General features: G+C 39.7%; 1 protein-coding gene across 3 annotated transcripts in view; it reads left to right on the forward strand.

The window, feature by feature from the left end:
* The window catches only part of LOC112934286 (protocadherin alpha-C2), a 113,462-nt gene that overhangs the window by 69,178 nt on the left and 26,172 nt on the right, over nucleotides 1-18,112 (forward strand). For all 3 annotated transcript variants that reach the window (XM_072749807.1, XM_026017691.2, XM_026017697.2), the window contains exons 2-3: nucleotides 7,188-7,246; nucleotides 10,371-10,459. In XM_072749807.1, the coding sequence (XP_072605908.1) occupies nucleotides 7,188-7,246; nucleotides 10,371-10,459 (148 nt within the window). The remainder of the gene's footprint in view (nucleotides 1-7,187; nucleotides 7,247-10,370; nucleotides 10,460-18,112) is intronic.

Below are 18,112 nucleotides of genomic sequence, written 5' to 3' on the forward strand. Positions count from 1 at the left end.
GAATGACATCTTACCCTCCTCCTGGCTCAAAGTGTAGGGCACTTTGACACATGAACTATTTCTGTCTTACACCAACCTGTGTGTAAATACGTACTTTGGTACACAAAGCTTTAATTGAGGGAGGAAATTATGTCAGAAAAGTGCTTGCTCTTGCGGGATTTTGCCAGGACAATGCATGCATGATTGTAATAAAGGCAGATTTCTGCCAGCCATGTTGAAAATCCAGTGAAAGCCCTAAGGTCTCTAGCTCCTGAAATTATTACAGTTATGAGGAAAGAGTGAGTCAGGTCAACATGGCAAAATGGAAACAAAAATCACTCAACTCTGAAAGTCATGACTGCTAGGTCAGCCTATTAAACTTCCAGGTTAGGCTTTCTCTTTTCCCTACCTAGTTACTGCAGATGGCAGAAGAGTCCTAGCTGCACCTCATGCCATGTGTGTTAAATTAGATGAAGATTATAAAGGATGAGTAAGGAAATCTGCACTCATTGACCACGATGCTATATAAAAATGTTCTGCTTTGTGTGATTTCATTTCTTGTAAATCATACATGAAAGAAACCTTTACCGACATCTAACATGTGAGGAAATAAGCTCAGAGAGGTTAAGTAACACACACAAGTCATTCTGTTAGTCTATTTTAAGTCCTGTTTGTCTGAATCCAACAACTCTGCTGTTTGAAATAATATGAGTGGACAGAAATCCCAATGTTTATACTCCTTTTGTTAGGTGATATTTTGGCATTTTGGCTACCACTGGTTCATCTAGCAGTGTAAATTGACTGCTTTTGGAGAAAGAGTAACTCCTTGCATAAAAGTAGGTCATAAATGGGAGGATCAATGAGTAAAAATATTACTACCAGGCTGATATATTTTTATTTGTTTATCTGTTTGACTTTGGCATAGCCTGTTATGATCTTTCATCTCTGTTCTTTTTCTGGTTTCTCTTTTGTTGCTTATTAAACAGCAATTTAACACCAGACTCATCTTTTGATAGATTTCACCCCTGGTGAGCTTATTTCATGAGCCATTTGTGCAATGAGATTTTTGAAGTAACTTTTTGGCAATGGGGCAGAATTTCTCGTTGGAGATTTCTGAAAACCTGATACCGAATGTGGTTAACTCCCCTTTTAGAGCCTCCAAGAAAAGGGAACCAAATCTTAAGGTAGATTCTGTGCATTTATGGGTCTGTGACTGCTCATGAGTCACTCTGAGTACTCTGGGCAGATTTGCCCAACTGTGCTTCCATGGGACCAGGTGGCACACAATGTGGAAATCACAAAAGACTAACAGAAATAAGTTTGCTGACATTTATTTTCAAGCAATTTGTAACCATCAGATCTTCAGTATTTCTGCCCCTGTGTATACACATTCACCCTAATTGCAGATGCCATGATCTGAAAGAGTTAACCTTTCTTTTAGTGGCATCTAATTTTTTTCCCCTAGGACTGACTTTTCTATCTGGTGACTCTGTCCTGTGTCAGAATTTACACTTGGTACAAAATGACATGGTGGTGAATTCATAAAAAGTGTGTGATGGTCAGAACAGGCAAACAAATTCTGTGAACTTCCATTCCAGTGTTGCATCCTCTCATTGTCACTTTTAAGTGGGTGGACTGCTTTGTTTTGCCATTTCCATATTGGTTATAGGACTGTTCTTCTGAGAAAAGGTTTATTTTCTTTGGTCTGGTAATATAATAATTTCTTCAAATTACCTCCTTCCTCCCTTTTTCTGCAGATCTGCTGAGCCAGATGAAATTATGGCCGAGCTCTTCTCAGTCTCTGTATCTTGCACATATTCTGACTGATGAAGAAATCTATTTATTGTAGCTTGAATGTCATTGGCCTATCCTTTCCTCTGACCCAGGAGCGAGCTGTCACATGGGCATCTGGTCTACCTCCAAACACTGCAGGGACACAGCCTGGCATATTATAAATTGCCTATTGGCATGCTGTCTGCTTCACAGAATAGCAGAGTCAGTTCTGAATACTTGCTTTGGTTTGCCACCAGTTTTTGCTCTCAATGAGAGGTTAGGATGATGTCAGTTTGCAAATATTTGAGGAAAACTTGCCATCACCAAATCCAAAGGTTTAGATGAATTTAATGGAGATTTAAAGGTTTCTTTGAATATGACTTTTGTTAGGAATTCACCTGGTTCAATTTTCCTGTGCATATTAAGTATGAATATAAATTTAGTTTAGCTGAATGATCATATTTTGAGCATTATAATCTATAATCATGATTTCAAAAATCAAAAGTGAGAGGATTCCTTAGCAGTATTTCAAATCTTTCAAATCACCTAAAAATGAAAAAATTTTCTTTTAGGAATTTGAGGTTGACAAGTGCAAAGAAATATTTGACATTGCAAAGTTGAAGGAAAATGTTAGTTCCTTGGCACATAAGCAACATCAGTTCCTTTCTGGCCTTGCAGGGTCAGAACTCTGGGCTCTGGGGAAGTAAAACTGTGAGTGAGGGAATAACCCCTGTGCTAACAGGCTGTGTGTCCAGAATTAAGCGAACCTAGCTCTTTCTCTTGTACTGGAACCCATTAGGTATGTTTCAATATTATGTTTATTTTATTTTCCTGCTTCATGGATTGGGGGTTGCAGGTGACTTCAGAGGAAAGTATTTCACTTAGAATTCTCATATTTATCATCTTTACTTAAGAAGTTTGCTTTACTAGAAGACTAATATGCGGGCAGCCCAGGTGGCTCAATGGTTTAGTGCTGTCTTCAGCCCAGGGTGTGATCCTGGGGATCCAGGATTGAGTCCCACGTCAGGCTCCCTGCATAGAGCCTGCTTCTCCCTCTGCCTGTGTCTCTGCCTCTCTCTCTCTCTCTCTCTCTCTCTCTCTCTCAATCTCTGTCTCTCATGCATAAATAAATAGAATCTTAAAAAAAAAAAAAGACTAATATGCCACCCAGGCGCCCCAGCAGTGATTATTTTAAATGTTATACTCCTTTTTGCCTTATTGACCAACAGTTTATATATTCATTTTCTATTGCTTTGTAAGAAATTACCACAAATTAGTGGTTAAAAACAACTTCCACTTATCTCAGAGTCCTGCATGATATGAGTAGATTCTCTGCTTAGGTTTTCACAGGGCTGAAATCAATATGGCACCTTGGCTGAGTTCTCTTCTGGAGGCCTTGGGGGGATAATATGCTTTCAGATTCACTCAGGCTATTGGCAGAATTTACTTCTGCCAGAATTTACTTTGTGGACTACATACTTAGATACTGGTGGCTGGAGGTCACTCTCAGTTTCGGTTCCTAGGGGTTGTACTCAGGTCCTTGCCTCATGATCCTCTCCATCTTTAGAGCTAACAATGGAGAACATTCTCTCACATGGAATCCCTCTCATGCTTCAAATCTCTCCAATTTCTGTCTCTGATCTCTAGACCCAGATTTAAAGGGTTCGTGTGATTAGTAGGTCAGTCCGGCCCAGATGATTTGATTTCCCTGTCTTAAAGCCAAATGTGTCATATAACATAACCTAATCAGAGTACGATCCATCATATTTATTCTTGGAGATCATGCAATGCATATACACCAAGATATGAGGATCTTGGGGGACATTTTAGGATTCTGCCTATCATAGTTCATATCAATGTTCACAAAGTATGACTGTGAAAAATCTTGAGTAGATACATCCTTAATAGATGGATAAAAAGGAGAAGGGGAAGAAGATGCTGCTTATAGTTTCATGTCTCAGAGGGCCATTTACTGATAGCTTCAACATGGATTTCCATGACAAAGAGTGTCATTTCCTGAGTGATCCTATGATTTTTTTTTTTTTGACAGAGATAGGGTATTTTAAGCCTATTTTAAATTTGTCCCAAAAGAGGTGATTCATCCTTCTGTAGTTCAGATATTCTATGGTATAAATAATAAATTATACCGTTACAAGATACATTAAATCTTTGCTATAATTTTGATAGAAACTGAAATGGCTTCTTGTTCTTCATTAATGCTACATCACCTATATGGACTACCTAATTCATTTTTTCCACATCTGGAGTTTTGTGGCTGTTAGTCTCCTGAAGGACTAAGCTTTCAAACAACAGAAGAACAGAACATCTCTCCAAGTGTTAGACGAAACAATCACACTTCATTCAAATCCTTAGTACATGTTTCTAATGTGTCAGGTATATCAGTAGTCAACCTTTAAACTTGAGTTTTTCCAACTTTAATCAAGTTTTTGTGAAACCCATATACATTTATTACTTTAAATTTGTATCATTTAAAAATAATATCTGGGAAACTCAGATATAACAAAGGGGAAAAAGGGAAGTACAGTTGGCCCTTGAACAACACAAGGGTTAGGGGTGCCAGGCCCATGTACAGTTGAAAATCCAAGGATAAATTTTGACTCCCTAAAAACTTCACTACTAATTTCTTACTGTTGCCCAGAAGCCTTACTGAGAACATGAACAGTTGGTTAACACATGTTACATGTATTATATACTGTATTCTTACAATAAAGTAAGCTAGAGGAAAGAAAATGTTATTAAGAACATCATAAGGAGGGGAAAATACATTTAGAATACTATATGGTATTTATTGAAAAAAATCCACATATAAGTGGCCCCGTGCTGTTCAAACCTATGTTGTTCAAGTGTTAACAATATATGTCATTCCATATAAATAAAAACACAAACTTTTGTGAGGTGCCTGGGTGGGTCAGTCGTTTAAGTGGGTAACTCTGGTTTTGGCTCAGGTCATGATCTTAGGATCATGCCCCACATTAGGCTCTGTGCTCAGAATAAAGTCTGCTCAAGTTTCTCTCTCCCTCTCTCTCTGCTTGCCAACTCCCCTTCATATGCTTGCTCTCTCTCTCTCAAATAAATAAATCTTTTTTAAAAACCCCACAGACTTTGGTGTTAGGGAGACCTAAATGGTAACAATCGGCCACACTCACCAATCAGGCAAGTAATCTAATCTTTCTCAAGTTCAGATTTCATATTTCTATAGATTTAAGTACATTAATGTTATCATGCATGACAGTTCACTTGTTCAAAAACATTTTAAAGGCCTACCAAATGCCTGGACCCTGCTAAGATCTGAGGACATAGCTATGTATTATGAATATCTACAGCTATTCATATGTTTTATGAACAAAAGAGATATCCCTTTTATAGAATTTATGGTGTTAAAAAAAAGTGTTAGGATACTTGCAATAATATATAAAGTGCTTACCCCTTTGCCTAATATTGTGTGGAGACTTAGAACATTCTATATTCTTCTTTACCTTTTCCCTGCCCAGTCTTACTATCCTAAGACATGTCATAAGTATGATTCTGGCAAATGAATCTGAGAATCACCTTGTTGCTGATGGACTATTTCAGAAAATAGCAGTATGACAAATTATCATTGAGGAAGTGGGGTTGTGTAGCAAACTGAGTTCCTTGGTCAGTCCTGTTAGAACTGTGCCTTTCAGCAAAATGAGGTTGATGCTTTCATTCCAAAGATCAAGTTGCAGCAGTGTTCATCATGAATGTTACCCACTCACAGAAAAATTGGGAACACTTACCTGGCAACAGATGTCCAAGTCTTTATTAAAAGAAGGTTCTCACAATTGATACTAGGGCTGCTGATGGTAAGGGTGATGATTGGGTTAATAGGAAATATTTCAGTCATAGTTCCAGGTTTACAGAATGATTTGCAAAGTTTCTCTTTTGTTCTCTGCAGCACCACCAGTAGAAAATGAGAATCCTTTCATGTCATCTGTAGAGAGTTTTATGCTACTCTATATGGTACATCCATATAGCACACTGTGAACTTAAAAACCAAGGATGAAGCAATTTGCATATTCATTCATATCTTGCCAGCAAAGTGGAAGGGACCAGAGAGGGCAGTTAGTGTATGGGTACATTTGAGGTAAAGTATCTTAGAGTTGTAGCTTTTTCTGGGCCTTGACTTTGGCTAACTCTCTAAATACCATCTAACCTCCCAAAAGTCTGTCAGGAAGTAGAGATATGAATTACTTCTTTCCTAGGTGTTGTGAAAAGGGGTGTTTATGAAATACTCTGCTTTCTTTGAATAAACAATAAAAAGGATAAGAACAAGAATTATTGACATTTTGAAGTAGTGTATTGATATTACTGTGGCTTTGTGTCTACCAAATATGATCATTATAATCCAGAGGAAATTATAGAATACAACCTCCATCTCTTCATCTTTCCATTCAAATAGACTTCAGTGTTCAGTGACAGAGCCACTTTAATCTCTGCCCATGAAAACATCTATCACAGGTTTTTTTAATAACTAATTTTTGCTAATAAATAACGAGATAGTTCTTTTGTCCGCATTGATTCCTGAGTAGCTTCTATGCAGCCCATGACTCCTCAAATAGTCTTTGGGGGTGGGGCTATAATTATATTTTCCTTTTTGTCCCCTCCACTTTGAAGTGACAGTCTGTGGACAGAGGACAGCAGATCTTTCTAGTACACAGGTGGTGCAGAGTGAGCCAGGTGCTTCTTGGGTTTCAGCGACTCCCTGTTAAGCAATCAGAGCTGAGTGAACAGTAATTGAGTGAGGAGGCAAAACACTCAGAAAAGCAGGGAACGAATACAATTTTATGAAAAGGATTATGTAGCAAAACAAGATCAAACTCCCGTCGTGGTGTGTTTTCCTCTCCCTGGTATTCCTCTTCAATCAGCAGAAGAGAAGGTTCTCGGACGCTGGAGTTCATACCCGTTCATCCATCCTGGGTCAAACGTGCTGCAGTCTGCAAAGCCAGCAGCAGATTGCAGTCCTCTGCAGTCCAGCCAGACCAGCAGAACTTCTGTGGCTGTGTACCCTGTTAGATCTAGAATACCAAATTGAAGATGTTCCTTTAGTAAGACATTTGAAAGCAAAAACAATGAAAGCTTTCCCTGTCTCAAAATAGACTGCCCTCCCCACAGTGCTGCTTTAGGAACAGAGACCTGTTTTGAGCAAAGCAAAGCCACAGCTGGTCCTCACAGCATCATTAAATCTGGTTTTTCCATGGTCTTGAGTCTGTGTAAAGACCCTGATGAGCTAATTTTCTCCTCAAGCGCTATATATACAGATATCATCTTAGAGTTGCACATTGCTCCTTCAATACTTTTTTCAGATCCATGGAAATATTTTAGAAACAGCTAATCAATCACTGGGAGATCATTGTTTTGCCTTATTAACAAAACCCCCCTTTGTGATTTTACAGCCACGACAGCCCAACCCTGACTGGCGTTACTCTGCCTCCCTACGAGCAGGAATGCACAGGTATGTATTTCCTTCCTTTTTTCAATCAGAACAACTAACTTTGCATGGCTCAGACACGTTCTGTGTCTAGAGGCTGGAAACTGCTGTCAAACTGAGAAGCTTTAGATACTTTGCTAGGGGAATATAGTTCCTTTTGTCTCCAAGTCTATTCCTTGAAACATTGGAAATAGTGCCAAATGTTTATCAAGTGCTGGCAGGTGAGAACTCCCTGCAAAATTACAGAGACAGGCTGCTGCGTATATTCCTTCATCAGAATTCTATGAGGAAATAATGATCCCTTCTCATCTATACTTTATGTCCCTCCTTTAGAAATTAATACCTGATGCATTTAGACCTAAGTATAGGTACGTGTTGTCTACTTTGGTTTTCTGTCACATATCAACTCTTATATCTTATCAACCACAATAATTGGCTGTTTTTCTTGTTCGTGTTCACCCATATTAGAACTCCTTTTCCATCTTGTTACTCTCTCATTGCCATCAATGGCCTGGGCTCTTCAGAGGATGAGCCTTGTGAAAGGACTTTATTGAATATCTGGAGACCAAATCTATCTTATTTTAAATGAACCTATAGTAATAGCATTACTCTAAGATTCAGATTAAGTATGATTTTGCTTTCTCTACTTTGTCTCTTTGACAGTAATTGATTAACTACCATTATTCCCAGAGCTGATTTAATGCCATAGGGCCAAATAAAAGATTCCTTATTTTTGAGTGCCTGAAAACCAAGAAACTAATGATCACTACTACCAACAGGATTTAGTTTTAAAGAATGAATAAACTCTAAACTTAAGCCCCCAAAATGTCTGGGTAACACATAACTAGATCTTTACCAAACTTACATCAATTTCTAAAGAGAGAGCTCACATGGTATGTGTTAAGTTAATGAAAAATTAGTTTTAAAACCATTTAAAAATGCATTAAAGTAAAATTAACATATTCTCAAGCCTTACATTACAAGTTAGGCAGAAATCATTATAATGGGGGCTATTTCTGAACAAGAAGCAACCAGTGAAGGCCAGAAGATTAGTATTGGCATAGTAAATGTCACATTGGAACCTGGGTTGCAATTTTAGTCCAGAAATACTTGGGCAGATGCTGTAATGTGGTGTCAGGAAGACTCCTTTTTTTTTTATTCATGAGAGACACATACAAAGAGAGAGGCAGAGACACAGGCAGAGAGAGAAGCAGGCTCCATGCAGGGAGTCTGACATGGGACTCGGTCCTGGGTCTCCAGGATCATGCCCTGGGCTGAAGGCGATGCTAAACCGTTGAGCCACCTGGGCTGCCTAGGAAGACTCTTTATATTTGTTAGTGACTGGTTTCTCCTTTTGCCTGCATCTGAGCTAGTGTTGCAAACTGTACAGTAGGAAAAGGCATAGTTTATCATACCAGCTTTTCCGTCCTAGTTGAATTAGTGCTGTACTTAAAAAGTATCAAAGCCATGAGATGTACCTTAAAAACTATATTTGAAATAAAATGCTAAAACCCACAACTTCCTTATTCCATTTTCAAATGGGGAAAAAAAAAAAGGCAAGTGTGCTCCTATTCAAATTTCAATTAAGATACCATGAGATATAAGTAAGATAAGAAATGAAATAAAAATTGAAGCTGGGCAGCCCAGGTGGCTCAGCGGTTTAGCACCATCTTCAGCCCAGAGCGTGATCCTGGAGTCCTAGGATCGAGTCCCACATCGGGCTCCCTGCATGGAGCCTGCTTCTCCCTCTGCCTGTGTCTCTGTCTTTCTCTCTCTCTTTCTCTCTCTGTCTTTAATGAGTAAATAAATAAAATCTTTAAAAAAATTGAAGCTAAATATAATTTATTCCTCACAGTATAATACACTGAACATGTATCCGACCTGTAAACTTAAAGAATACTCTTCTCTTTTTACACATGTGCTTGGCTTCTTGGCCATTCCAGCCTCAGACACCATATAACTGTTCCTTTGAAAATTTCTGCTTTGAGTTGAGGTGGTTCCAGGGTAGTTATATCTTCAGAATGAGTCTGATTGAACCCATATAATTTGCTGGTAGAATCTGGGAACACATGAAGGATATTAATATTTGGGGGAAAAAAGAAAAGATTCTAGGATGTAGATGAAGGGAAGAATAACAATAGGACAGAGCTTAATGAATGAATTTTTATTAGATATGTTATTCAGAGTCACAAGTGAAAGTATATGTAATTGATAGTTGGGCTTCCCCCACTATAGTTCAAGATTGTCTGCTCTGCTGTCTCATATAACCCCTTTAGACAATAGTATAAATGTTGTTTTAGTAACTTAATTTGCAAGATGAACCAATGTCTTTTTGAAAAGAATACTGATTCTGGTGATGATTTTCTTGTATGATGTTTACTCTTTGGATTCCATTTGTTTTTTCCTTCATTCATCCATCCCACAAATACATGAAGGTCTACTATGTGCTAGCATTATGATGTTTGCTCCATCCTTGAATTGTTTATGTTCTATCTCTGTTTGCCTCTAAGGGTGTCCCAGTTCATGTCTCCCTGCAATATCTGATGCTGAATTAATCTCTTCTGAATTGGGATCTGGGGGTGGTGGTGATAGACTTCCTCAAGTCCCAGGAAATATAGAGTGGGTTGTCTATCTATTAAGTAAAAGATACAGAAAGTAAAACAGAAAATAAGCTTAAGAAGTAATTGGGCAACTAAATTGGAATAATGCTATAGTTGTCAACAAATGGTTTTCATGTGTTTTTGTCTTTGCTATAGATGACTCAGAAACAAAATCAGCAAGAGAGGCCTGGGGCTTCTGAGAACAAGCTCTCTTCATCTGCTGCAGCATTAAGATGTTAAAACGGCATTAGCCCTCTGATGGGCTTCCTGTTAGATTTAGTGAACACCACGTGGCATTAATGACAACCAAAATTGCCATAAAGATAAAACGTGTTTATTGCCAGAATAGTATAGCAAGCAGTAAGTCAGCAGTGCTTTTGCTGTTTATGTAAGGTAACTGCTCAGCAGTAATTGCTTCAGTTCAAGTATGAGTAGAATGTGTTAGCTGGAGCCCTGCCTTCAGAGATGCATGTACTTTCTCTGGGTGGAAGGAGATCTGGAAAGTCATTTATGGTCTAACCATTATCTGGGTCTGTGTGTTTACTCAGCTCTGTGCACCTAGAGGAGGCTGGCATTCTACGGGCTGGTCCAGGAGGGCCTGATCAGCAGTGGCCAACAGTATCCAGTGCAACACCAGGTAAAGACCCAGGGTCTCTCTCTCCTTGATTGGGTTCTCAAAGGCAATCAGATGACTTGTTTTTGTTTTTTGTTTTTTTTTTTTGATGACTTGTTTTTTTAAGACCAAAAATGTTAATGGCTTTCTTTCTAGTTTTTCTTCTTTTCCTTACATGTATGACTTCCTTACATATACCCATGATTATTTTTATTTTCTACTTCATTTCCTTCAAGAATTGAAACAGAGACCATAAGTGTGTGTGTGTGTGTGTGTGTGTGTGTGTGTGTGTGTGTAAGTTCTTTTATAAAATAACCAGGCATCTTTCATGTGCTTAGGCTGTCTGAGCCACGTGGAGAAGATCCACGTCTTCATTCACAGAGATGACACTGTTAGCAAAGATCTTTTGGTTGAAGACAATAGAAACCCATTCAAAGTGGTTAAGCAAAAGGGAAGGAGATACATAGAGAGATAAAGAGATATATACATAGACAGATGCAGTGGAGTTTCTCATGGAAGTGGAAAGTTATGAAAACCAAGGCACCACTCTCTTTGACTTCAAGTCAAAGTCAGATCTGCTTCTTTCTGCTTATCTACATCATTCTGTAGACCGATTTTTTACTGTCTTGATATGTACATTTGCACACATGACCATCTCATAGTTTCTTAGTTTAGAGGACCATTGGGGACTGATTCCTAATCCATACGTTCAGGAAATAGAATCTGCCAGATTGGACCAAAAACCCAATGGCTGGGTTTGATGAGAGCATAGAAAAATTCTTTTAATTCACATTTCCTTAGTTTCCTTATTCTGGCCTAATCAATAAAGTAATGTCATGTAATAAAAATATGGCCTTGTAGGCCCATCCCTGTGGTAGTTTTTTCAGAAAGGAAGGATTACAGAGACTGAAAATGGTGTCTATCATAATCCTCTATTAGTAGAACATCATGATGATGATAATAGTTACTAATTGTTGAGCCATAATCTACCCGGACATGTGCCAAGCACATTATATGTCTGATGTCTTTTATTCACCATGACAATCTTGCAAGGGATTTATTATGTCTATCTTACATATGAGAAACTAGAGACACAGAGAGGGTAAGAAACATAGCCAGGGTCATGTAGTTTGTAAGTGGCAGAGGTAGGATTCAAACTCAAGTGTGTCTAGCTCCAAATCCACGTGTATGTAGCACTTATATTCCTAGCATGGGTGACTTGCAAGAATCCATCCAAATTCAAATACATACATAGATACATTACAGATGACATAAGTGTGCGTGTGAAACATTCTTTCCAAAAATAACCAGGTGCCTTTCAAATGATTCTGCTATCTGAATAACATGTGTAGCTAAGGGCCCATTTTTGCTGGCAATTCTAAGGACTTTTGTTGATTCTAATCAGCCAGCATTTGCTATTTATGAATGTTGCATGATTCAACTAAAAGTCACATTTGTAAAAAAAAAAATACACAAATTAAAGCAATTCATTAGAGAGTTAATATTGCCAGATGGCAAGGAGAAGAACATTAAATAGTTCATTGACAAATCTGCAACCCCAATGCTAGTGATAGAGTGAAGAAGTGATGGAGGAGGAAGTGGTATTGGGCTGCCAAGATTGCAGGATGGGAGGCATCTGGAATGGTAAGAGCCTTCCTGTGAAAGTGGCTACAGCCATGCCCTGCTCACCTGCCTTAATTTCAGGGCTTTTCTTGCTCTCACAGAGGCTTTGTAGGTCAGTCTGGTGAGTGAGCCAGGAACTAGGTTTGAATACATTTTCCCTTTCACCAGTGATGCTGGGGGAAGGTTGTATATTCCTAGGCAAATGTATAATAGGAACCATCTGCTGATTATTTCATCTGCCCCTGGCCCAGGTCTCTCTTTCAGATTTGAAAGAATGTTAGAAACCCATCTTCTGGACAGAAGATAAGGAAGGAGTCTCCACTACTTCCCTTACCTATTGTCTCAACCCCTCTTGTCTAAACCTTTCTTTCCAGGCTGTGATGGCTTCTGACTCATAAGTCACAGTCCTCATGGACTGAGCTGGACAGAGCTTATATCTTTCAAGTACTCATTCATGGATGACCCAACCATACTTTTCAACACACTTCCCCACCAGTGACATGAAGTCAAAGGGGTGTGCCTCTGCCCTCTGCTCTGTCCTTTTGACACTTTTAGGTTTTAGAATTCAAAATATGTTCTGCACTGTTAGTAGGGAATATGCATAAGGATCAAGATCATGATTTGGAATCAGATCTGAATTGAATTGCAAGTCCAGACTTCCTTGCTAGGTGAACATAAGAAAATTGTTTAAATTCATGTTTTCTTAATTATCCCATCTGTAAACCTGGTATAATGATAATACCTATCTTAGTGAGTTGCCATGATAACTAAAGAAGAAAGAAAGAGCTGAAAATAATGCTTGACATATAATATTAATAAGTGCCTAATTTTCTCTCTCTTTTTTTTCCGGAATAGTTTTGTGCAATCTGTGATGTGGCCTTGGCTGATAACCTAGTGGCCAGAATTCAGTAATTCTCATTTCTGGACCCAGATACCACCCTCTAAGGTTGTCTGGATCATCCTGACATCTCTACAGTGCAGGCACTCTCCCTAGCCCCTATGCCAGCTGCCCTTCTGTAGATGGAATAAGGAGGCTTCATTAGTTTTGCCCAAAGAAAAGGAAACTCCTTCAAAAAACGTGGTTGTTTCTGGTCCCAAGAGCTTTCCTTTCATTGATTCTTTTGCTTAGTGCTTCAGGATGAAGGTGCAGTTGCTTCCAGAAGGCTTCTTCCTGTTGCCTGGGTCACCTTACACTTATGTCTGCAACCCCCTCTAACGAACCACTACCTTCTCACACCTAAAATAGCTGTAGCCCCCTGCATGAAGACAGCCTGCTGTGCACCAGTCCTCATTCACATGTCTTCTTGGAGTTGTTTTTCCTGCATTGATGAATTCTTCTGCTTTGTCATTAAACTGTTCATTTATCTTCACAGTCCACAAAAAAACCTAAGAGAAGATGTCTGAAAGGATCTCTGAAAGGATCAATGGGGACATCACCAGGTGATGTTTCCTGCAGGATTAACAAGTCAGGCATCAAATGGGGTTAATCCTGATTACTGGCCCTGTTCTAGATCCAGCCTCTCCTTGGTGTGAGCAGACCTGGACTAAAAGGGCTTCTTCCTTAGCACCTTCCAAGGAGACTGAGCAGAGAAAGAAAATGGGCTGAGAAGGGAGAGCCTGACCTCCAGTTACAGCCACTTCTTCAGAGAGGGCTGTGTTTGTCGGGGAGGGGTATTAAAGGGCCAGTCAGTCACGTTTACAATTCACTTTCTCAGGGTGAATGTTCTGAAGAGGTTTTAATGAGTGCCCTCTTGTGATCAGTTCCTAGAGAGAATCCTGAGAGGTTATAAAAAGACTACTAAAAAGACTGGCTTCAGTGCACCAGGCTGCTCTGGTAACTCTTACCAGTTCTTCTGGCCCCCCACTTTCTACATTTCATTACCTAAGGCAACAGTAGATTATTTCTGGAGTGGGAAATAGTATTTTCAAAAGAGCTCAGGGAATTCCAAAACCACACAGCACTGCCAAAGATAACACTTAGGGCTTATCAGGGAAGACCCCAGGGGATCCGGGACTTAAGCAGTGAAAAGATTAATTAGGCAGGCAAGGTGACTAAGGCAGTGAGACTTAGGAGACCTCAGTTTAGAGTGACCAGACAGTGGTTCTCAAAGTACAATACTTGGAGCAGCCACACTAATTCCTACTGAATCAGAAATTCTCAGAGTTGGGCCCAGAAATCTGTGTTCAACCAGCCCTCCATGTTATACCGATGTACCCCCAAAGTTTAAGAGCTGGTGTAGAATCAAGGGTAAATATTCCTGAGCTTGTCTGATATCTTTGAAGGCTCAGAAATCATGTGAGGAAGCCATCGACTTACGATTCATGCAGGAAGCAGGAGGCCTTTCCTTACATCAGAGAAAAAATCCCTAAGAATTCAGGCTCCAGAGTAACCCTCCTTTGAATTCTAGCTCTGCCACTTTGCAGTTCCAAGTCCTTTATTTAACTTTTCTGATTCCTAATTTCTCTGTAAGATGGAGATAATGGTAGTGTCTACCTAATAAGGTTGTTATAAGAATTAAACGAGATAATGCACATATGTTACAGGACCTAGAGAATAATGGTTGGTAGATGGCAATTATTTTTGTCATTTTTCAAGGTATGAGTCTACCTTTCACATTGAGAATTTAGGTCTGAGTTGTTCTCAGTAGTCTCTATTCTAGAGATTTTTCCTTTTTTTTCTTTCTTTTTTTTTAAAGGATTTTATTTATTTACTTGAGGGATAGAGAGCGAGAGAGACAGGGTGAAAGAGGGAGAGCACATGAACAGGGTGGAGGGGCAGAAGGAGAAGCAGACTCCCTGCTGAGCAGGGAGACTGATATGGTCTCTGATCCCAGGACTCTAAGATCACAACCTAAGCAGGAGGCAAACACCCAACCCGACTGAGCCAAGCAGGCACCCCTCTAGATATTTTTCTTTTTTTTTCTTTTTTTGATATTTTTCTTAATGAGCCTGTTTTTTGTTTTTTTGTTTTTTTGTTTTTTTAATGTTCCTGGGGGATTGTTTTTGCCGTAGTTTGCCATATCTCTTTGTGGAAGATGGATACAGTTTACACACCTTAGTTTTGTGGGGGGATTCAAGCTTTTATTTGTTTTAGGGATTCCTACCTCTCTGACAAAATCAACTTTCCATGAAGGGGCTTTGTGTAGACTCCATCTCTGATTCTTCTCCAGAAAGAAGCCACGATCTTTAAGTTTTTTGGAATCCGTTTAGGAGCGCTGCCAACATGAATTTTTCCATTTCATGAGTGAGAGCAGCCTTAGGCCTTGTTTGAGAATTTAGAAGCTTGTTGTTCCACTAACCTGCTCTCCCTCAACTTCTGCTGTTGTCATGGTAATGACAATCCTGGGAGGTGTGTACAGATCCTTATTAGGAAAAAAAATGAGATCAGCCATCTGTGCGTGTGAGGCAGCTCCCTCATTGGCATCCTCCACTCCCACCTGCATCTCAGGGCCAGAGTGCCAGCCTGGCTTAGAGGTCTCTAGCTTAGAGGAACAGGAGTCCTTAGAAGATGCACTTTAACTTTCTGAGAGTCTGGTGCTCATCCTATCTGTTGGAGTTCTCTGTGTAGTTTATGTTTTGTGTTCTGACCTGGCCTGGAGAGAGGGAACAAGATAGGGTGGGAAAGGACAGAATCTTCTACCTAGGAGAAGCTATGAAGCTTAAGTCTTTGCTGGCTTCATTCATTCACCTTTGCCTCCTCCTTAGAAGAACAACCTGCACTTTGTATTTTCAATGGTCATGTAAATAAAAAACTAGAATGAAAACTTCCCAGTTTTTCCAAAATTAAACATTTCTGCTTAATAAATAGATTCTGAGATAGTTCCTTCCCTCCACCCTGTGTTTCTTTCACCTCTCTTACTTTTTCTACACCATTTTTTCCAGGATTGGTTAGCTCTGGGCCAAATACAGTCAGGGTTGGGACCATGATACATAATAAATAGATTTCTTCCTTAAACATGGCTCCAAACAGAGTTCCTATGCTTCCTGAAAATACAGTCCCGTGTGCACTCCAGTGTATGTCCCTGGGCATACATTTTAAAGGGTATAGTGAGGAGAGAAGAGTAGCAAGAGCTGTTCCCTCTGGCTCCATTTTCCTTCAAATCCCACAGATGCAGGCAAGCAGCTATGCAGGGTCAGGAAATGGATACTCATTATAGTTCCTTAGGTTATCATCGATCCATTTAATGTGTCACTGGAGCATACAATCTGGCCCCTAAAAATTTCATCATGAGAAACAACTTTTAAATAATGTCTTAGGAAAATAATACACATTTATCTTTCTTTTGTTTAAGAGTGTTGCACGGGACATGAGTTTCCAAATTATCTTTTCTTCTAGTGTTGTCTATACGCCATAGTTTGTAGATAAACTTTTAAGCCCCTTATCCACAGGGAAATTCAGGTTTCTACTGGGATAATTCTAGTGTCTCAAAAGACCAAGGAAGGGTGGGAGTCACCAAGTCTGCCACCTGACTTGGCTCAAAGATGACAGGTTACCTGTGTAGCCTGGGAGCCCTGTGGCAAAGTAGAAGTGGAGGGTGAGAGTCTATACTTCAGAAAGATGGCTTGGATTGTTTGATGTTTGGAATTCATGGGCATACTGCCCCTCCCCGGGAGGTGCTTGGACAAAAAGGACCTACTTATAACCTGGGTTGAAGGCAGAGGAGAGCTAATGGCTTGTAATTACTTTAAGCTTTGTAGCTCTATCAAGTGTTGCATGAAGCCTTCACTGATTCTAGTAAACTAGAAATGAAAGCCTGTCCCCAGCAATAGCAAGGATCTTTAATGACAAATATTTTCAGAGAAACAGCCCAGATTCCAAAAGAACTTGAAATATTCATTTTCACAGAGGCTGTCAACTTTGAGTTGAGAAGGTCATTGCCTAATTCAGAGAAACATATTCAGGTCAAGCATTGGCTAGAGCCTAGGGGCCTCTAGGGAAGGGTCATAAGAGAGTTCATTGCCAGGAGACCTGGACTTGAGCATGTGGACTGGAGAGGAGCCTTTTCTGCCTCTGCATTTAGAGCTTGTTACTCACAGTTCACAGTCAAAAAAGCAGAGGGAGGGTGCCTGAGTGACTCAGTCGGTCAGGGAGCATCTGCCTTCGGCTCAGGTCCTGATCCCAGGGTCCTGGGATTGAGCCTCACATTGGGCTCCCTGCTCAGCAGGGAATCTGTTTTTTCCTCTCCCTCTGCCCCTGCTCTTGCCATCTCTCTCAGTCACTCTCTCTCAAATAAATAAAATCTTTTTTTTAAAAAAAGAAAGAAAAGGAAAAGGAGAAGGAGCATAGATCATCATAGATCAATGCCATTCCACTCTTATCTCAGTAGGACCAAGAGTTTGCTCAGTAGTAGCCTTGCCTGGTTTATCTCCAGGAGAGGGGACTAGGTGAAGGATTGGAGAAGGCAGTCCTGAGGATGGCAGTACCAAGAGAAATAAAAGCAAAAAGTACCTGAAACTACTATAACACTGTATGTTAACTATACTGGAATTAAGAGAAAAACTTAATCAATTTTAAAAAGTATGTTTGTACCAGTATGGAAACAGGAAATTGGGAGCTTTGTAAAAGACAGACTCACAGATGTAACTCTATAAGGTTAAAGTATAAAAAGGTAACTTTAAGTAACCAAATTTGTATCCACAAGAAAACAGGGATGATGAGAAGCGTATTGCTGTTACTAGAACTGTGGCTTTTGATAGCTGAATCTCAAATAGTGTACTTGGGCCTCTCAATTACAGCTGCTAGTGAATATTGTAAACAACCAAACAAACTTTAAAAATGAAGAAAGTCTAAACAAACAAGTTTGTTGTTGATGGTGCAAGAAAGTCTGCCAGTTTGTGCTTACTTCCAACACTGGATCAACCCTGTGTCCAGAGCTGTTGCTCTACACAGCATCATGGGCCAGGCTGAGTAAAGAGGTGATGTTTTTCAAGTCTTCTCTTTTATGTTTTTTGACTCTGCACTATAGATATAGTCTTATCCAAAACACATGTGTCACATCTCTGTTCCCATAATCCTCTAGGGTCACCCAAAAGTCTGTAGCAAGGCTGAAAGTC

This window comes from Vulpes vulpes, chromosome 2 (assembly GCF_048418805.1).
Source record: "Vulpes vulpes isolate BD-2025 chromosome 2, VulVul3, whole genome shotgun sequence".
Classification (NCBI taxonomy): domain Eukaryota; kingdom Metazoa; phylum Chordata; class Mammalia; order Carnivora; family Canidae; genus Vulpes; species Vulpes vulpes.